Here is a 23066-nt window from a genome sequence, read left to right on the forward strand (position 1 = left end):
TCTAAAGCTTGCCCAAGTTAGGCAAAAGGCTTTAATCAGACTTTGGATCACTTTCTAAATGTGGCTGAGATGTCTTATAGCTATTTACAGAAACCAAACCTTCACTATAATTTAGCACAGCATATTACCTGCTTAGCTTCATACATGCACGTGTGCTTCCTTGAATTGTTAATAAAAGCTCTACCTTATTCTAAAAATATAACTCCACATTTTCTTCTTAATCTTTCCAGAAATAGGCTTAAAGCATAATAAAGCATCTTCCATTTATTTTATTCTCTTGCCATCATTAATTAATAGAACAAATACATTATCATACTTAAAATACACTCTGAAACTGTGATTTTAATATACTTTATTGAAAAAAGTACACAGTTTTAAATTGTTTTCAATGGGACAAAGCAATGGTCACCTCTATCTACCAAGTCCTTTTTGATGAATCATGACTACCATATGCCAAATTCACATCTGCATGACTTGCAAAGTAAAAAGATAAATCTCTTTTCAACATATCTTTAAGAATTTATATCACCAACAGTTTAAAATCATGAAATGCTGATGCTCTGACTATACTTCATGTCCTCTATGTTGCACCATTTCCCAGTTCACAGTTTATCCATGTATTAGCATGCCAATTGAACACATCAGTCAATGTCACCTTGAGAAAATCATCAATAGCAGAGGAAGAACAACAAAAGCAACAAGAGGAGGTTTAGCACTAAGGCCTGAGACACCACCACATTCTCTCGCGTTTTCCTAAAGACAACAACAAAAATTAAAAAAAAAAAAAAAAAAAAAGAAAGAAGAGAGAGGGAAATAAATACACTCAATTATGATACACATGATCATTCCTATTCTCTCGTGCCTACGTAAGCACAGGTTCAAACAACAAAACCCATAAACTAAATACACTCATGAAGTAATACAGGCACAGACTTTCATTTGAACAAGTTTACACTGTAGACTGAAAGTGAGCATGGTCAACAGGCATGTAATATCCCCACCATGCCATACTTCAGGTCTCAATCTACACTGCATGACACAATCAAAGACATAAAATGAAGTTACTCCAGAGTCAAATGGATGTCTATGAATATATGCTGTAGAAATCACTGTAATCACATCCTGGTCCCTACCAAATACTCTTGCCCCTATACAAATAAGGCTACTATGCAGAGCAAAGCAGTAAAGATCTCTCCCAAGCATTATGTGTAAATGTAACGACAGTTGAAATACTGAAGCCAGTTATTGAAAAAATCTTTAACAGTACAAAGTTCCTAACCATCTCTCATGAGGAATATTGTGGTCCATGCTTGAACCAGAGAAAGTTCTCAGATATTCCTGGCTGACTGTGCTTACATTCTACCACGTTCTCTTACATGATACAAAATAGTTAATAAAAGCAGCAAATCAATATATTGTCTACAGGAGTACTAAAAATATTTACAGCACTTAAAAAGTCACTCAATTCCCTTTCCTACTGTGTTCTGAGTGTTCAGAATATTTCCTGATGTTTCATCTTAGAAGATAGCTTTCCTTTTTTTTTTTTTTTCTTTTAAAGAAATAAAACATCTACCAGAGTCCAAAACGAAGAATAGGTAGGAACTTACTTCAGGATGAAATCCATGACAGGACTCTGGACGCCTTCTTATCTTCTGAGATTTCAAGCGTTCACATTTAAGGGATTCATTATGTACAAGGTCGTTAAGGAGAGCTGTTTTGAGCACTGCATTTTTATGTGAGTATTTTGAAATGAATATAGTGAAAATCCTTCAGCTACTTCCTCCCTCTATCAAAAATCCTAAGTGATATGTGTAGTCAACACAAGAAAAAGGTAATTTGTACTTACCTTGGTAACCTGTCTTTCCATAAGTAGTCTGAAATAAAAGCACACTGCAAGCTACTTTTGATAAATTCCAACTTATATGGGAAAAAAAAATCCTGAACTACAGAACAGCACAAAATAAAAAAGTAGGGCAACTAAAAATCAAGTGATCGATTTATTTGCTACATATCTATATTTTTGGAAAGCAGGTTACTGAAATACTTTCAGTACTCCAGTCCAACCCTAAAATAAAAAGAAATATCTAGATTGTAAAGACTTTTAGAAGTTCCAATATCAGGAGCTCCATTCTTATAAGGAAATTACATGCTTAGGGCTATTTTATAATTTGTTCAGCTATCTAAAGATGACCATGACTTTATGATGCTTAAAGATGCACATAAGTGTGTTTGTTTAATTTATACTGGCTGTTAAAAAAAAAACCAGACCAGAGAGAAAAAGCGCATTCTCCTTGAAAATAAGTAAGAATGTATTCTCAGCTAGCTTAATTTCAAACAGTCCACCACTCTATAGTGGGTAATAATGTGTTATTAAGTCATGTAATGCAAGTTTTACATGATAACAAATTTCTCGATATTCGCATCTTGAATCTCTGACAATTTTGCAAAGAAAAGGATATACCTTATTTCTATAGGTGCCATGGTAATTGGTGGAACTGAATCACAGAAGCATTCATTATCTACTACCACCATGAAGAGATTGCTGCTTGGGATTTGCTGGATAACAAAAGACCTGCAAATTAAAAAGAAATCAAATAATGGTGACATTATTTGTATTTCTGAGCAAGAGGTTTTCTTAGGTTTTAAGTTGTTGGCACTTGGATTACAGTCACAAATATCATTGACTTTATATATCATACCGTATCAGCACACCTTGTAAAAGTAGAGGGTCTTGGGCAATGCTTCCCTTAGTTCACAGAATATGGTTGTCCGTTTTGAGATGTACGTGATGCTGAAAGGTACACAGCTGAAGAAGAACGGATACTGCTGATATCTTAATCACGAGACTGGGACACAAGTGAATTATCAAGGAGTTTATCGGATTTTTCTTTTTCAGATTTCAATATTGAATCTCTGCTCTATGTATTTATGAACTGGAATTTTTTTAAGTGCACATGAAAGCAAATTGCAAAGTTAACGAAGGTTCTTCTGCAGCCATATAGTGATAACTCACGGTCCCAAACTTTAGCCTCTATGATCGTACTAGGGCCTTTATTCTCTCTGGGTCTTGACGGAAGCATCGTGAACCACCGAGAAAGATCTCAGCTTTCATCCATCCTCTTGAGAGTCATTTTATTACTAAGCCAACAAAACAGAGACTAAGCCTCAAAATCTTCCTAAGTGAGGAGATTTACTTTAGAATAATGATGACTGTATGGTACAAATACGGTGATAACTCAGCACCAAATTCAAATTAAGACAAAGTAGGCAACTCAAAAGGAGAGCAAGAAATAAAGACATTGCTTGTAAGAAGGAAAGCACCCAGGGGAGACCAGTGAAGGATCCTGTGGGCACTATTCAATGATCCACATAGTTACAATGAGCTGAACTCTTAAGCACATACAATGAGAAAAGGGGGAGGAGGCAGAGCCAAATAGGCACTGCTTAGTCTTTCTTTTGAAATTCAGGACACAATACAAAGCAAAGATTTAAGGCTCAGACCCAATTCTTGATAAATTGTTAAAACAATCTGTCAGAATTTATATGTCATATCAACAGACTATCTGCCATATCGAATAGCATTGAAATCTGGCAATTCCAGGAATTAGGTGTTTTTCAGTATGGTATGCTGGTAAATGTACAGAACATTAAGTGAGGGGTTGAGCACCAGAAAGATGTGGAAACATATTTTTCCTCAGGCATCTTTATTTAAAATACATATTATCTTACTAAAATAACTCCCTGCTTTCTCCAAAGATCACAGAGGGTGAAATAGCAGAGGGGGCAGGGAACATTCAAACCTAGCTTCAGAACAAAAATAATTGAAAAACTTACTATGAAAATGTTGCCAAAGGAAAGATTAAACACTATTCAGTATTTTTTAAACTTACTGAACCTCCATTAAAATTACACTTAGAGTGATCTGCAATATGTTAGCTTTATGTTTATACGTGAAATATACATTTATGGCATAATGCAAAAGGCTGACCTTTATAAATGTACCTACCAAACAGCTGGAGCATGTAGCAAGACTGACATCATTGTAACGGAGCATCTGTGGCTTTGTGGCTTTGTGTGTGGGAGAAATGGGGCCAATAAAAGGAAAGGAGGGAAAATCTTTAACAGACAATAGCACCAAAATTGTACTGCATGAATTTCTCAAAACAGTAATGAATAAATCAAACCCTCAAGGATCAAAAAAATAAAAAATAAAAAATTTAATTCCCAGAAATTGGCACCATTTGAATTTTGTGCAGTCTGAAACTTATATTTATGGCATCTCTAAAACTAGCTCAGAAAAGGACATGAAGTCCATAACGTGTTGTAACAATTAACTGGATGCTAAATGATTAATTTCTACTTTTGATGTGAAGGGAGTAATCACTCTTTAGTTGTATCTACAGTTTGCCTGACTCCCAAGTCCTTTTGTGAGAACCCATTTTTGTGGTCCCCAGGTGAATACTGAAGCCTGAGAAAAAGCATGTACCATATAGGCAGGTTTAACGGTGCCATTTCATTAAAGCTGGGCATATTTACCATTTTGTATCTTCTCTCACCCACTTCTCTGGGATGCCATAAGAGCTATATAATATAAGCTATTGCTTTGCTAAAGACTGGTGGTGGTGTGTGTGTGCAATAGAAAAAAATTGGGAGCTTTTCCTATCATTTCACTTAGCTGGAATGAAAAAAGAAAGCACTTTAACCCAGAAGAGTTTCCACTACAGACCTATGATACTGAAAAAATTACTACGTGGCTTCTCTGACAAAAATGAAGTTCTAAAGCCAACAGCGTGTCCTCACCAGCCATTGACTTGTGAAGACACAGGCAAAGGATTAACATATGAAGAAGTGAAGACAGAGATTAAGTTGAGCAAATAACTAAGGGCAAGAAAATTATTTGTGTCCATCTAAGTTTTCTTTCCTATTAATAGAATGTGCATAAGCAAATTATACTTCTTTAGGCTGCTGCAATTTAAGATCATTTCCCAGCCACAACGTAGTCTTACCCTCACTAGATCAATGACAAAGAAGTTTCTGCCAGTCATAAGCACTACAGTTGCTCTGTGTCTGTTCAGATAATTCATACGGCACTGCTTCCATGCCCAAGCTGGATAAAGCACACAATCATCCCAGCAGCAGGTCCGCTGTTTGGGTTCAGCTTTCAGTTTCCATGGTGACACACACATGCATCTCTCAAATTCATTTTGAGTGAATGTGCATGCCAGTAGGACTCAGGAACTGAACATTCACAGAAAACAAAAGGTGCATAAACGTAGTCAGTACAAAGTCTTTCAAATACTGAAATATTTCACCAAAATGTTCCATAGTGTAAGGCACAATTCAGTTGCAAGGAGACAAACCTCTAGCAAAACAGCTTCCAAGACTGCACTGAGAAATAAAGTAAGTTGCTGACAAAGTAATGAAAATGGCCTTGTTTTTTAAGTGAGCTCCACTGTGAGTCTCTAAAGTTGATTTTACAAAGCATTTCTGAACACCTGCTGGCTTAGGCTGTCATTTGTGTCACTAGCAGTATGGGCACCAGCTCTCAAGGACAGAGTAAGGGGTTTCACTGACCTTTATTGCTGGTTTAAGAAGCTAAAGAAAGTCTATGCTTAATAGCCTATGTTTAATACTTACACAACATGTTTCATGTTTAAAGGGTAAAGTTCTTTTATGTTATGTAAATCTTTTGATTTGAACCTTTTTCCTTTACACCAATATTGTCATCATCATTTTTGATAGTGACAGCTCAGGAAAAGCCTTGCATATGTCTCCATATATAAAATGGAATAAATGTTGGGGCTTCTGTTATGTTGAAGCCATTGTGTCAATAAGAACCTTATTAATGATTTCTCCTCCATCTTTCATCTGCTGAGGAACTCGTTTGGTTTATTTGATGTGCAAGTTCAGAGGCTTAAAATAGACCTGAGCACAAACTACTTCTTCACTTTGCGGGGAAGGTGAGGAAGGAAGGAATCTAATACTTGAAAAGGGTAAAGAGAGGAGGAGGAAGAAAATCTAGTCATGCCAAACTATTTTGTTAATGAAGAGAAAATAAGAACAGAGAGTAAATCTGCAAGAAAGTCTATATTTTGAGTTAGAGCATCACACAGCACTTTTCTCATGTTGCACATGCTTTATCTGTTTATTTCTATACCTGTTTCTGTATTGGCTCATATAAAAACATCTGCACAGATATCCTACAATTTGGTTTTTGGGGAAAAAAAATAAAAAAACAAACAGCTTCATGTTTTACGAATAGTAAGTACTTGCTCAATAATGCAAGTATTTATTAATCTGTTTACTGAAAATTAATTTTTCATTGTGGAATGAAACCAAAGAACTGACTTGGAATTCAAGTACTGCTTCATTCACAATTATATTTGCTGAAGTTGTGCTTATGAAAGCATGATAAGAAAGCTCACTTTTAACGTGGCTAAATTACTCTTCCCACAGAGAACCAGTTCCTTCTAAATTCTTAAGATAACCTAGAATTTGGAAAGCATCACAATAGGATTGTAATACAATTCTTGGAGGGCAGATACAGCAGCTGCCTTTGTGCATGTAACTCAGTTTCCTACATTAGAAGGGTAACCATCTCCAACTCTGAACAGAGTACATGCAGAGACACAGACTAGTCAAGGATAATTCAGAGCAGGAGCTTCGCTTTGGTGATCTGAATTATCCTCTGCAGGAGGGTCTTTCTCTCTTTTTAATGGCTGAATAGTGATCCTGCAGAAAAATGCATCCTGAACCCAGTGAAATGTGATGCCTTAAGCTCTCTGCAGACTGCAACACCTGTTCTAAAAGAGCCATCACACTACATCCAAACCGTTTTTCAATTTGAATCTCTTCCTTTTGGTTGTATATATAAAAGTTTTAATGCAGTTATAATATAGATTGTTATCAGAATAATTTATTCCACAGACTATGCTTAAACAAAACCCAAACAAACAAAAAACCCCAACCAAAACCAAAAAAAAGGCAACCAAAAAACCAACCTAATTTAAAAAATATCAGTTATTTTCCTTATTATAAGAATTACTTTGTCCTGTGAGGAGTAGTAATTAGAAGATGTATTCAGGGCAGTAGAGGGATAAGGACTGAGCTGACACTAGCCTTGCTATACTGCCCTCTTTCCACACTGTGTGCTTATTTCTCTTCCTTTTATCTTCCAGCCTCTGAACCTCTAGGGTAGTAAAGTATCAGTAAGGGAACTGGGAGGGGGATAAACCTCTCTGAAAAGGAGGAAGATGTTCCAACATGGGGGAAAGGGCAGGGGTGACAGGACAAGCAGAAACAGTGCCCTGTGGGAAAGGGATAGAGGGAAGAAGGTTACTAGTTGCTGCAGCAGGTGGCTTTGTTGTGAGGCCTCTGCAGTCTGCCCCCTTAGGGATTTTGGAGCATCTCCCACATTGATTAAAACAGGCACAGCAGTAGCAAGGCAAAGCCGGACCCCTTTTTCTTCCTGGCTGCTATAGTTGTGAGGCTGATATATCTCCTAAAGTAAGAAGAATGGTTTACTAGCCAACTAGAAGATCACACACTTCTGTAAATCACTTCCTTCCTTAACGCAGGTCATTGCTTCACAACAACTACCTGAATCATAATGTGCAAAATCTGTATGTGGTAGGCTTAATATCTTGACTCCGGAATGCTGCTGGCTTTGACTTTCCTTTGCTAACATAGAGGCATAAGAGCCATCAGAGGCAAAGCTAAGTTAATTCAATTTCAAACATGCAAGAGAAGTGTCTTGTCCAGCTAAGCAAACTTAACCTTTAAATTGTTTACTCTCTACTATTTGACTATAACATCTGCTATTAAAGGAAATTGATGTTACTGGTAAGATGCTTTAGTCTCTGTATTTCAATGCAGGAGAGATAACCCATTTCCTTGTCCACTGATGTTAAGTTTTGGACAGGATATAAACTGAACAGACTTAAGTTTTCCCTACTTATAAGCACCACTTACAGTTCAGACTGAGGATTCCAAATACCATCATTTCTTGGCCAATTCCACTGAAATATTTTCCTTTTCCTGGTTTACAGTCACACTGCCATTAGCTGGTGGCCAGTGACACCACTACACAACTTGTTTCAACAGCAAAGAATGGTAATAAACTTCCTAATGGCATTCAGAAATCTCTGATTTTCAGATACGTTTTCCCCTTCTTTCTTCAAATAGTCGCAAAGGTTGTAGTTTGAGGGACCAAAATGAATGACAAGTGGCATGGAATTCTGAAGATTCGTACAGGATAAGACTACATCTGAGGAACAAAAAATTATAGTAAAATATATATTCCCATTAGAAGATATTTCTTTGTAATTTGATGGTGATTTGAGCACAGCATCAACTTTAAAAGCAGTTCTACTTGTTTAAAAACAATGCTATGTAATTCTAGCTAAAAATTAGTTCTTGTTTTCTCACAGAAATACTGCATTATTTTGCAGAACTCCCTTGTTCATAAGAATTATTGATCTATATGGTGTATTTTAAAAACTATACCTTTTAATTTTTAATTTCATGTTCAGGAGTTTTAACAGCCTGATTCAAGAAGAAAAAAAAAATCCATATATGCATTTTTCATTTGTTTCTGTAATAACCATAGGAACACATAATACTATTGTTTGATGCTACAGTGATGACTTTGGGACTTACATTCAAATTATGACTAGAACAATGTCTCATTGTTGTGTTAGCATACGTCACTCCTGTACATACATAATCATATCAATCATTTTTAGGAGGCATTTGAAAAGATCTTTTAGCTACCAGTTGATTTGCTAATGCAGATGAGCAAAGCATGCTTTGCTTCCATACAAAAAGCATGGAAGAATTTCACTGTGAGTAGTTTGAAAAGAAATAAACCAAGGGCAGTATTTTCAAACTGGCAACCTAAACACACGCACAAAGATGTGACGAAGTACTCTGAATTTCCATGGTACTCAACTCAGATAGCCCCCACTGGGTGCTTCAATGCTTGAGCATCCCTGTAAACTCAGCGGTTTCCCTCTGTGCCTTTCAGCGCATTTTTCTGAGTGCCAACCTGCATTAATGAAGTTTGAGTATTTTGGATTAAGATTAATTGTTATTTTGGGATTACATTTCATATCTGTCAAACTCAATCTTTCCTATTTTTTAGAAAAAGAAAAAACATTCCAGCACCAGGGTAGAGTAAATGGAAAATATTGTGCACTCTGCACTCAAATATGTGTTACTCACATAACTGTTGGTTGCAAACGTTCAACCCCAATGGTCTGGAACAAACTTCAAGCATTCAGCTGAAGTGCAGATATCCGCTGTGCTGTTTCTCAACTCCTATCATGTGCTTTCCAGGCTGCTGGCTACATTTCCAACTGACATTTCTCTCATCACATTTTTTAAATGAATGAATGAAATGTTTATATCACAGTCAAGTTGGGCTACTTGGGGATTTTTGTTGGTTGATTTTTGTGGTTGTATTTTGTCCTCCCCCCCAAGTAAACAATGATAGAGAATGAATACCTTCAATACAATTTATAAAAATCACATATATGCCAATAACAACATTTCTGAGAGCTGGAGCAGTTGAAGTATATGAAAAAAGCAGCTAGTAGTTCCCTCATATAAAAAGAGACAGATAAACTCTCAGCCTCAGGCCTGTAACATGACCCCATGCTAGCAAAATATTCCTACCACATACAGCCTGACTGACTGCAGCAAAATTTGGTGTCAGTATAAGCATACCTACTCAAAGTTCAGAATCAAGGATTTAAACGAAGAATATCATTCTCACCATTCTTGTGTCTGCCAAAAGCTGACAACCCTGGAGATCTGTGGCATGGTTGGTAACCACTTTGTTTCAGATAGGAAATCCCAGAAGTGCCATTCCCCTTTCAATATCAACCAGGGGATGCTTTCTCAAATAACTGATGCTCAGATACAGGCACCTTACCAACTGAATATTAAAAACATCACAAACATCCAAAAGCTTTGATTATACAGGCTTTAGGATGAAAAAAGTACTTTGTGTAATGAGGAATTTGACAATGGTCCTACACTTACTAGTCCAGCCTTATGAGGATGTAAGATAATGGAGACTTTCAGATCACCAGGTTTAAAATGGACTGCAAACTTTTTGCAAAGAAACCATGCTCAGAAATCCCACAGACTTTAAATGAGTCAAGATTCATGCCCCTGAACAAACCTGACCTGAGAATGTGGCATAACTGGGTCTTCATAGGCAGAATAGGTACCTGATTCTATGATAAACTTCTCACAAGGAAGAATAATAGACTGAATTGCTAGGAAGCTGACCCACCTATCTCCAGGATTTTCAGTACTTACAGATAAACCACATGGTCAGTGCTATGAAAAAGTTGTACACATTGCAAGAAAAGACCACTGTACCTTTCCTCATCTTTCTCTTCCTTCTATAGAGTCCCTCTCTTATTCAGTGTATATTTCTTGCCATTTAAAATGCCCTTTGAAAAAGATTACTATGGTCAGAACTTTTTTTTAGATTAGATGTACTTTTTAGCCTTTGATCCACATTGATTCTTTCCTTCTCTACCTTTTTTATGATGATTACAGTGTGAAACAAATTAAGAGGGAGAATCTGAATACAGATTTGTCTAATTACAGATTTGTCTAATTACAGATTTGTACTAATTACATGGTTTTGTCAACTAAATAAACAAGCTCCAAGGTTTTGATTCTGGGGGGAACACTCTGATACAGAAACTGAGATAATGATGAAAGACTAGTTTCATTATAAGTTGGCATTCTGTGTATAGGCAGCTACAACACTTCTGAATTCAACAAGCGTGCTAAAAATGCTCTGAAACAAAAAAGGATATTGAAAATCTTTGCCTATTTAAAAACAAACAGGCACAGACCTGCCCAGTAGCTATGTCTTGCTCTATTATTTCATATACCTGTTTTCTTAAATGAAAATAGTAATTTACGGTGTTTCCTGAACTGGTCATTCAAAACATACATTATCAAAGGGTGGAGTTAAATTACCCATACTGTGACTTTAAATTGCATCTGTATGACAAACAGCATCATCACTGCTGTCTTTGGACTGAAGAGGAACTTTCTCAGCATACAAGTGGAGCTGTGTGAGTAACACACAACGCAGGATTTTAAACTAATTATAAAGGCCTTTAATAAATAATTCTAGAAGTTTAAATTCCATAACTTACAAGGAAAGAACATTAAAAAAATTTCTTTGGGAATCTTCTAGAGCTTTAGGCTTTTGGCTATGATAAGTTTCTATCAATACTACTGTTGCTGCAAGTATAAAGACTTTAACACTCATAAGTATTCTGCAAGTCTGTGAGAGCTGATTTTCAAAACAGAGGTGCAAGATGGCTCTATAGACTAAGATTTTGATCCTTGAGACTTCAACAGCTAAGTGCTGAGGTATGGAAAATACTGAGTTTCCCATGAAGATACTCTTTGACTTCCACGCACATCTAAGCAGGCCCTCAGAAATGAAGATCTGTTCAACATTGCCAGGATCAGCAGTAAGCACTTTGACTATAGCACACCCGTGACTCAACATGGGCATAGGTCAAAAACATTTCTGTGCATGGTATCACGTATGTACTTGGCATAATTGCTGAAAAAGCAAGCACACAAAAGCATACAGTTTACACAAACTATGGTGAAATACAGAGAACATTTGGTTTCCTTTAGGGTCCTATAAGATGGAAACAGTAAAATGAACACAACCAAAAAAGACCTGTAGGACACTGACTGTAATTTACTGCCCAAACTACTACAGGAAATCTACAGGAATATTCCGATGTACATGGAGCTCCAAATAAGAAGAAATTGGCCCTTGATGCCTTGCCTGTTTTATGTGGCAACCTGATTTGTTTAGAAGTAAACTAAGTACATCTGAAAAGGCAAATGATTATTTATTTCATGGGAAATTGAACTGCATATTTATTTACAAATTTTAAGCACGATCAAGTGCAGTAGTTCGACAAGCTTCTACTAAGAAAGTCAGGCAGAAATATTTTAGGAAATGGTGGTATGTCTCAAAATTAAGTGATTTTTAAAAAACATTACCATTTTAATGTCTGCAGATTGCACTATTCCTGACACTAATATACTCACGCCCTAAATAATCTGAATCTAATTCATATTGTTTTCTTTTACTGCCAAATAAGCACATCCAATGGACAAGCCTGAAATTTGCTATTATAAATCCACATGAAGGATTCAGTGTCATCCTGAGCTGTAATTCCATTGCCATTTACCTCTTTTTATTGACAATGAACATCACTCAATGTCCAGTCTATAAGTAAGCAAGAGGGATTTAGTTTATTGATGGTTTTCCCTGTTAAATAATTGTCTGCTTACTAACACTGCAATGGGCCAAATATATAACACATGGGACAGTGTTTAACCAAGTAAGTAGTTCCTAGAAATTTAACAGGCAATTTACAATTTACGAAGTAAAGGGAACACTTACATTTATCTTGAATAATTAAAACATACATGTAAGTCTTTCCCAGGGTTAGGATGATTGTAGCTGCATACTTCCTTGCTTCCCTAGTGAGAATATGGCTTTCTCATATTTACTTTACTCTTTATTTTGTGTCTTAGGATAGTGCACAAAGAATCAACTGGGAACCAAACAGTTTCTTTGGGGTTTTTTTTATTGACCTGTGGACCCATGAGTGCTGCAATTGAAAGAGAAGGGGGCTTTGCTCCCTGGGTCACTGGAAGTAAGGCCAAACTTCTGATCTACATCCAAGTCCAATATGTCATCACACATGAACAGGAGAGGTTAAAAAGGGCAGACTTTTAAGCATTTGACTGTGCAGCTACTGCCTAACTTGTATACCCATGGCTTTTACAGTTGAACAGGCAACTTTGGCAACTGTGCACTCGAATGGTCCCTTGTAACTTTGAAGTTTTAAAATATACACTTAATCTATAGTCAGCTAAGTTGCTGTGCCTACAGAAGATCTACACCCACATTCATAGTAGCCTGAGTTAATGCTGAAATTAATGGTTTTGTCCTAACTGAATGAAAACATCCAAATTTTCAAACGAAGCTGAATGAAAACATCTGAATTTTTCATGCACAACCAAGATTTGCAATTAGAGAAAACTTTGTTCTACAAAACAGATGAGCAGTTACACTAGAAAGATCAGGTAACTTTCACTGGCATCATGACAGCCATTATCCTTTCTAATTTATAACAACTTTGTCTAAGGATGCTTTACTTGGAGATTTTTAGTGCTTTTTAAGTATCAGCAATTAAACTTTGTAATGCTGAGATCACTAGAAGTCAAAAACTGGTAATGTCACCACTGAGAAGTGCTGAAGAACTTTGGCTGCATTGAGATGGTTACGTAACCGAAGACTTCAAATTTAATGTGCAATCAAAACCACATCTCAACCTGGTTTTGCAGCACACCACCTTTAAAACCCATACCAAGTCTGTCTGGCATTAGTGTAGTTCTGACTCAACAGAAGAGTTGATACTGATTAATTAAAAAATTAGCAATTAATTATCTCTAATGCTGAAGCTGCCATAAACATGCAGTAGTCTATCAGAAGTAATGCTTTTTTTTATAAGCTATAAAAGGGAATAGCTTACTGGAAAATATGAAAGCATTTCAGATGTTTTAAAAAATCCCAGTTTTTCCTCTCTTGTTGACAGTGCTTAGAAAATGTGGGTTGACTTGTTTTTGATTGCTGTTTAAATAACAGATTAATTTAATAATCATTGGGATATTGAATAACAGCAAATTATGGTGTGGGACAGCCAAACCCTGACCCTAATGACATTCTTATGTTAATTCTTATTTTCTTTTAGGCTCCTGCTTTCTTAATGAAACCTATATTTTTGAAAATCGTTTTTAAACACTGCAAATTATCCCAAAGTAGCATTTATTTTTTGCTAGTAAGAGATAAGCTTACATATAGATAGTGTATTTTATATTTCTGTGTACATTTAAGTGCCTGATTCAAAGTCCGCTAAAGTGTATAGGTGCCCTTCCATTGATTAAGTTTTCAGAGATGGCTGAGAATGTGAGCCAGCTATTTATGAAGTAATTAGCATGTAGTCTTTTCTACTGCGTGATTTACTTGTGTGGATACTTTGATTTATGTCCAAACACCCATGATTAAAATTTTGATGCGTAACATTTATAAGAACAAGTCTTAGTTTTCATAACTGCAGTTGGTAACTGTTCCCCTTGGTATCTGTGAAGTGCAGAGTATTCCTGTAAGATCAGTAACAGCACACCCAGAACAGAGTTAGACTGAGCTTCTGACTCGCTATGTGACCTTGTTAACTATGACTGTGACTTTGTTAGCAATAACACAGTATTTGTGCTCCAAAATGCCTTATCTAAGTAACCTTATACGGTTTCAATTAACGTCAGTCATCATTTTTACTTCTACTAAGAGACAGCTTTTTTTCTTCTCCTTTTTCAGACAAGGACTCTATAGTGATGCCTGACACTGTAGGAACAAAAGACAGAGACTTGAGTGAGTAGCTTGCGACAGAAACTTTCTTGCAGCAAAGTATTTGCACAACTTTTGTTTGCAAACCTGTTTACAGTAAACTAACTTTTCCAGTGACTTTCAAAAGGTTTGTGATACTAGAATGGGTGTATAGTCAGCTAAATATTTACAAATATATTTTTATATTTGTAATAAAAATTTGTAGGTATATATCACAAACAGATTAATCTATAACATGATCCAAGGAGCAAGCAGAAAATAATCCTGATGACTCAAAGGGATCTGAATCAAGAACCTAGTATGCAACAGATGCCATGCAGATTAACCATTGAACACCGTGTCAGTTCAAGACTCACAGTATATAAGGCTGAACCCTAATTTTGACTGATTGAGCCCATCATTCTTAAATTACAAGTATTAAGCAATACACTTGCTTGTAAAAATATTTATTGATACTGAGGCCATGAAACAGAAAACTGGGTCAGAAGACGTAGGTCTACAAAGGACTTTGGGTCACATTCCTTAGCTGTTCTGCGGGAAAGTGTCCTGGGTTATAACAAAAATATTTGGAATCCAGTGCAGTCTGCAATCTTAGATGCAATTTGTAGATTGTTAATCACAGTGGGTAAACAGTATAACGAAGAACTTTCCCATGAGAATCTAATAGTTTTTCTAGATTATGTCTTTAGCTTTTGCCATTGCTTGTGGAGAAAAATAATGGGTGCCTTGAGATCAGTTTGTAACATACAGTGTTTTCTTTTATTTTTTTGTTCCACTGTGGAGCACAAAATGTTTTGCTATGAAAAAGATCTTAGCGCATTATTTTTGAAATACTATAATTTTCACTAAACTCAGTTTCCAACTCAGTGCTGTCCAAGTATTGCAGAATTGTATTATTATTGAAAGTTATTTCCTTTGACCTGAAGTTACCTAAGAAGGCAGACTGAAATCTGCATTCCTTTGAGAAAACCTGGTCCTGTCAAATTAATCTTGTCACAGAATCATGTCTGTTTGCAATATTTAAACAGAATCACAGAATCATAGAATGGTTTGGGTAGGAAGGGACTTTAAATATCAACTAGTCCCAACCCCCTGCCATGAACAGGGACACCTTCCACTAGACCAGGTTGCTCCAACCTGGACTTGAACACTGCCAGGGATGTATGATAATTTGTTACACAACTTCTGCTAAATAGTCACAAAACAAGGCTGAATTCAACAATACTAGCATGAAGCACTCACAGCAGTGTAACATACATTGTATTCGATATGTCAAGTGGAAAAAATCACCGTCTTACTTCGTTGAGTTTGTACTTTTCAGGCAGTGGGACCTATTGTTGCACATAAGGGTTCCCTAGGATCAATTTACAAAGCACTTTCATACTTCTATCCCACAAAGCCATATAAAAATAAGTATTCATACAAGATGTCAATAATTTCCGTATAATTAGAAGTTGGCTAGCAGCAAATTAAAAGTGAATTTTAGCACTCAAAATATATCTTCAGTGTACTTACTCCTATTTTCTGTTTTAAAGCAATGAAGATATTGAGGAGAAAATTTAGGAGCAAGTCCAGAAGCACACCTATTGACTTCAAAGAGACAAAGTTTTCACCTTTATTTGCTAATTGCATATTGATTTAGTTTGGAAAGGGAAAGATGAAACAATTTTTGTTTAACTTATTCTTCGTGGTATTTATATTGATAGGCAAATTATTGCTGTAATCTAATCTCCTCTGTGATGATGATCTCTCAGTATAAAGGAAATCCAATTAAGAGACATACTGAAGCACAGAAATTCACATAATATCTATGCAATTCTTCAATTAAAAGGTACCATAACTACAGTAAAAATGTCGTTGCACATAGGTACTAAATGCAGAGAAAAGACATTTTCATTATGAAGGAGGAAAGCTAGGCTGAAGTCTTTCTCTTCTTTTAACCCTACGAGGGACAACTTTACCTTGACAAGGTTGCAGCACTGACATGTGAGATTTGCTACTACTAACTCAGCTTCCCAGCAGTGAAAACTTGTGGAACAGATTTAACCCTCTCACACTCAAAACAGCCTAAAAATTCTAAGAAGGAAACACTGTTTGGCATTCAAATAAAACAACTAGATCTCACCATACCACAAGGGAACTTCTAACCTATAAGCAGGGTTTCACTCCTGTGTAGCAAAGCTAACAGAACTAACCTTTTTTTATCTAAATCTTTACAGAATATGCCCTGCTTGTGTCCAGGAAAACTCTTAAAACATTCACTATTAGTTGAAATTAGCATAAGCCTCTACTGGTTTTACTCTTTTTGGTAGAAATAATAGGCATTGCTTTAATTTAAAAGTATCAAACCTTTTAATGACCCTTGTAATAAGAGAAATGACACCCTGACAGAGGTCATTATATAAGATAAAACATAACAGACTTGTACGTTCTTCAGCATAACCTTGAATAATTCAGTTTTATTGCTTTGTCACAAACAGTTGTATAAAAAAAATTGAAAGGGCTTACTTGAAACAGTCATCGCAAGCAATATTCCCCGTGGTCTCCTTTATAGTGCGTTCGGAAACAAAAGCTGGATATTCAGTATCACAGGGCTCTAAGGTTTGTTTCAACCTCTGCGCTATATGCACAGGAAAAAAATATCTTGATGTTAACATGGCAAGAAGAGCACACAAAATTCTGAACAACACGAGATGCTGTAGTACAGAGCTCACAGAGAATAGAAATGTTACTCAGCTTCTGCCACCCTGTGAGATTTCCTAGGCAGTGCATAACACTATTTTTTCAATTAAAAGAAAAAAAAAAGTTTATCCATGGAATGTAATTTTATAAGACATAACTGTAAGAGTAGTTATTCATGGTTTAGCCATTGCCAACCTACTTTACATTTAAGCAAAAGCTTTTATTCTTTCTCTATAGACTCAAGATGGACTTACTGTCATTTTTAGTTCAGTGATACTATGCATCACTTACTGTTATGTATGGCTGTTTACATTTATTTGATATCTAAATTGTGATACATTTTACTGAAGCCAAACCACTTTTTTTTTTTTTTTTTTTTTTTTTTTTTATTACAGCTTGGAAACCTTTGCAGAGTTTCATCAGTTAGAATAACTTTGTGGGTGGGGGGCAGAAGCAATGCTTGTTATCTGCTTCCCAAAATTAAGACTCCGTAACACTTTTAACCTGAAGCCCTACAGTGCAAGGGAAAAGAAAGTGTCATTATTTACATCTTAAAGATTGAAAAATTGAGGTACCAGGAAGCAATGAAACTGGTTCAAGATCAAACTACAGGACAGCAGCAAAGCTGGGAACTGAAGGCAGCTCATCTGGCTTTCATACTGATGTATCTGTTTGGCAATGTCTCATTCCCTTTCTTTTTCCTCCCCACGCCTTCATTCTTCCTTCACATGGAGATACACTTGCACATCAGCACAAATGTTAAGCCTATCTTAAACTAATTTCTAAGTGAGAAAACAAGACAAGGTATGACAAAAATAGATTACAGTAAACAGGCTCTTGGATTTGACAGATCTTCCATTCAAGATAATCTCTTTCAGAGCTAGTGATGTGTCTCTTGCTTTTGCCTTACTAACAAGTGTTGGTTTCCAAACAACTATCACTTGCCACCTAACCAAACTTGAACTGGGAAAGCAGTGCCTTAAAAATTATGAAATTCCAATGAGTGTGATGAGGGGTATTTTCAATACTCTTACTTCCCAAAGAAATGAAGCAACTGAATTGTGTAGTTCACTTTCAACTAAAACATGAATTAAAATCCCTCAATCATACTTATCTGTCAAAGTGCTGTAATGACAGTTTACTCTTTAAGAAAAGAATTCTTGGAAGTTATTAATGCCTGTCTTCTGTAGTTAGTACCTGCTTAAAATGCAAAACAGGCATTCATTTTCATGAGATGATGGTTACTGTTGCTGAAGAATATGTACACTAACATATAATGCAAATGTCATTAGATGTTTCACGTCAGGATATATTAAGGCATATCTGTGCAGCATGCTTGAAAGAACTCAAAAGAGATACCTGTCTCCTACACCGGCTGCTTTACGCTGTTCTGCAGACACTTGGGACTAAGACTGACTTACCTGCCATTCCTCTTCACATGTAAGGAACAGTTTTGCAGTTTCTGGGTCTAGCACGGCAAACCCTATTGTCCTTCCTAGCCATCAGTGTAAGAGGCATTTTTTCAGCATGATTAGGGAAATCACTGGAACGTTAGTCCTGGTTTTTACAAGAGCTGTCTAGGCACTTCTGATTATGAGCAGCCCCAAAAGCAAATAGCTTCCTGCCGGTTCTCATGAAGCCCTATTTGTGCATGCACATCCAATCTACACTGGACTCATTGTTCACATAACAGAAGAACTGGCTTCAGTGTTGCAATGCAGTGTACAGTTTACATCAGTGTGGGAAAGGCTATAGTAAGTTCATGCACCTACATATTCAGAAGGCTCTTATCTTCAGCTCCAGCAGACCCCCATCTCAGCCTCCCCTTCTCCCTACACAGCATTTACAACATGATAGGCAGTAGCCTGACATTTTTTTTGCCATTTACTGCCATATTTTTTGGTTGCTCCAGGGTAGATTTTTCTTCAAGAATTGCTCCAGCATCTTATTACTACACGCAATACTGGAATATTCCAGGGCATTATCATGTTCAATTTTCTTGATATCTGAACTTCAGACAGGATATTATTTTGGCATAAAGACAGCCTAGTATCCAGGCAATACAAATATAAACTAAAGCCTAAAGTAGCAATTTTATCTCCTGTTTTGCTAAGAAATATGTAAATCTGCAAATATGAGGCTGAAGAATTCACTTTAAGTCATTATACCAATAAAAGGCATGCAGCATAATCTGCCTATGAAATAGCCAAATGAAGAGCACTGCTCTTGTGAATTAGCCTTTTACTTTTGAGCAACGACTCTGAAATGTCATGAAGTCTGCTAAAATACAAGACAGTTAACATTGAAATTTTCTAGTTCTTATGGGAACTTAAAATTTTGTTATTTCAAATTAAAACTCACATTATTTAAAATTATTTTGAGTAAATTGAATTTTAATTCATCCAGATTTTATTAATTTTAAATGTCTATTTTGAAAGGAATGCTAAAACAAAATAGAGTTTTAACCAGTTTTGTTTAAAATTAAAAGCATTAAATTTACTATCTCAAGACTTCAAGATTATTTTTGTATGAAATTATATTGAGATGACCATGTTCCTGTTTGTTGAAATGGCATTTACCAGCACAATACCCCTCCATCATCATATTACAGCAGCTCCAGAAAAAATGCTTTATCCACAAATGCTGTTTTGGGACATGGGTTTTAAAAACATATTTAATCGCTTTCTACTATTTTAACTTCTCCATTATAGTACTGTACTGTATTCCTGAAGTACATACAAGCACTCTGTGGTTATTATTAGATCTTAATTCTCTTGTGTTTTGTGAAACATTAACAAAGTAGAGCATGCTGACATGGGAGACAAACAACTGTTATCAGATGTCTATTTAATCTAAAACATTTTAAGTACATCTGAATTTCAAAAATCCAAGTTAATCTATAAATTTCTCCCATTATAGCCAGGAAGAAAAATTTGACTTACCTTTTGCTGTTAGATCAGAGTGCCACCAACTGCATAGATTAAATTCCACAAGGAATCTAGAGAAATTATTAGAGTTTTCATATTACCCCACAGAATGTTTTCAGCACACTAAACTGGCAGTAGTTTGATGCCATTAATCCTATTTTAAATAAAAGCTAACACAGAACTGAAATTCGTGTTATTAGCATAACTCTGGGATTATCTGCTACTGCTATTCTCATATTTTCACTGGGTTATATTTTACCACTGAGAATGTATTCTGAAATTAACTCCATCAATAAATCATAGATTTACTTGTTATTAATTTAAATTATTGATCTTATTTGAAGCATTCATTAAAATTTGCAATGCATGGCAGCTTAGAGTAGTTTTACTGTTGAACATTATTAAACAGTATTTCTTCATTATGCATGTATTTTGACTCTAGTAAAATGCCATAGGATTATAACTGTCTTGTCTAAAGTATAGGAGTACACAAAAAATACTTTCTTACATGAATTCTGGAACTAAAGTAATAAAGTTACTTTATTTCTAGAAACAGAAAAGATTGATTAATCAGTGTCTAATCAATTCTAACTAGATATGTAGAAAATGCTTTTCCTTACTAAAATATACTATTATTTAATTTGAAGAATGGACTGAAATGTGTCAGTCTATCTGTTATTGCAAGTGTAAAGAATGTGAAACCAACATCCAATTTGTCAAAAAGACCTGAAACTACAGTACTTATAAGCACAGAAAGTTTCTTGAAATGTTTGAAGCTGTTATCTGCTAGCATTAAAGTCTAATTTTAACATTATTTCTTTCCCTAATATTTAAACTTTGAAAGCTGCATTTAAGATCAATCTCTGCCCTTTAGCAGTAGCCGTTTAGTTAATTCTTGTTAACTCTTACTTCAAACTTTGATGAACACTCATACAATTTACAATTAAAACAATTCAACTACATGATAAAAAAATGATTCTATTTCAATCAAGATAAAATTCACTTAAATCAGCAACTTTGCTCTCCAATAATAATTGTAATACAACATATAGGTTAATAACACATTATACATTTTAAGTATTCCTTTTCCCCATCTGATATTTCTCTGTGAATTCTTAGGCAATCTCTCTTAAAGGCAATGCCCATTGTACATTAACTGGAAATGTCAGAAGAATTAGGAAAGGTAAAAAAATTCAGTAACATCCAGAGTACACCTTATCTGGCATACACTGTAAAAGGTCCATTTTGCAGAATTTTATGAAGTGACACACAAAACAGTGAATCACTCTAAGAGTTTGCTATACTGACAACAGCCCACCCAAGCAGCGTTACAAACAGCCAGACGTTTATGTAAAATTTAATGGTAACCACAATAATAAATTGGGTTTGTATATTGCGACCTGCTAGACTTACTAAGCAAAGACATACGGATATAAGTGAAGACCATGAATAATGTAATAAAAGTGCAAGTGTGCACTCACATAGCCAAAATTTTCTCAGGTTTTAACAGCGTAAAATTAGGAAGTAAAAATTGACAAATAATACCATATTTAAAATCATATAATAAAAGCAGCACAATGTATGTAAAAGGCAAAAAGCACAAATATTCGTTAAGTATACCAAAATACAAATATTCAGTAATTCATACAAATATTAAATTCTTCATAAAGTTTACTTACAAGACAAGCTCAGTCATAATCCATTTTACTGCAGCAAAGAAGGCATTATAAGGCTGAAGAGAAGCAACTCATTTAATAAAAAGGCAAAACATGCTGTATTCATATCTTAACTGAATGCTTCATGTAAAGACAATGTAATGGATATTCTAATGCATGGGTAGCATGAGAAAAAGAGCAATAACTTTTTTCTTATGAAGAACCAAACATTATTATATCGAATATTAAAATATATAGTAATGAAATTTCCTTTTAATGTGGTTGGTCACATACACAGATTATCAGTCGCAACAGGAAAGTTTTGCAAATGATTCTTAAATCTTTAACCTCTAGGGGTTCCTATTTCCCAGGCTATTGCTGGAGGAACAGCTCTGGTAGATAATATGAGCTTTTCTTTTGCTGCAATTCAAAGGCTCGCCTCTCTATAATGTAAATCTCTATTCATTACTTCAGTCTAATTAGGCTAGGAAAGCCTCTGAAGTTTGAATATACCTAAATGAAGTTATCTGTGTCATATTGAAGGCTCAATTGTAAGCACATTAGGTAGTTTTTAAGATTCTTCCTGCCTCCCTTGAATTTCTGGATCATAAGAACTACAGCAAGCACTTTGAAAATCCTGTTTACAGTACTTTGACATTTTGAATATTTTATTTTTCAAAAGAATAACAATAGAATTATTCCTTTATGAAAGAAACTCACACAGAAAAGCCAGTTTCCAGAAATCTTTGTCCCACTCATTTGCATTAGGGTCTCCTAGCTGCATAAAATTTTGCAGACTTTATAGGTTCCCTATCAACAGAGTATTTTAGCATGTGTAAGGAGTCATATTGACTTACAGAACTACTCAAATAGATAAAGTCACGCTTATCTGTCCTGAATCAGCACCTTACTGAAGCAGCGCCATTTTGCACAGCAGCAACTGGCCATTTGAACTTTTCAGATGCCACAAAAAGTATTTCTGCACAGGACTGATAACTCACAGAGCAATGAGCTAGTGGCAGTCCATGGCATTAAAGGCTGAAATAGCAAGCCAGAAGAATGCATAATGCCTGAGACAGTAAAGATTTTCACCTATTAAGGACTGTCTTACAGGAAAAATTGAAAAGCTACAAGTCTTTCCTAAAGAAGAAAATAAAATTTCAGCCAAGCCTGAAAGTTCACACCCAAGTAACTAACTTTGTGCATACTTCTTTTTTTTTTGTCATAAGCCATATTGTTTAGTGTTAAATAATATATACATTATTACTTACGGAAAATACATAATAAAAAAATACATTATGTATTATAAAATTATTTTAATATAAG

At 35.5% G+C, this 23066-nt stretch overlaps 1 protein-coding gene across 1 annotated transcript; it reads right to left on the reverse strand.

Moving 5' to 3' along the window:
- Positions 1-335: 335 nt before the first annotated feature.
- On the reverse strand, positions 336-21780 carry LOC104402207 (voltage-dependent calcium channel subunit alpha-2/delta-3-like). Its single transcript, XM_010010020.1, has 6 exons — positions 21765-21780; positions 20101-20156; positions 16985-17096; positions 2460-2572; positions 1608-1690; positions 336-753 (listed from the first exon to the last, which is right to left on the reverse strand). The coding sequence occupies exons 4-6, from the start codon at positions 2530-2532 to the stop codon at positions 652-654; spliced, it is 258 nt and encodes an 85-aa protein (XP_010008322.1). The 5' UTR covers positions 2533-2572; positions 16985-17096; positions 20101-20156; positions 21765-21780; the 3' UTR covers positions 336-651.
- Between the last annotated feature and the right edge of the window lie 1286 nt (positions 21781-23066).

Source organism: Nestor notabilis, unplaced genomic scaffold (assembly GCF_000696875.1).
Source record: "Nestor notabilis isolate BGI_N333 unplaced genomic scaffold, ASM69687v1 scaffold21282, whole genome shotgun sequence".
Lineage (NCBI taxonomy): Eukaryota > Metazoa > Chordata > Aves > Psittaciformes > Psittacidae > Nestor > Nestor notabilis.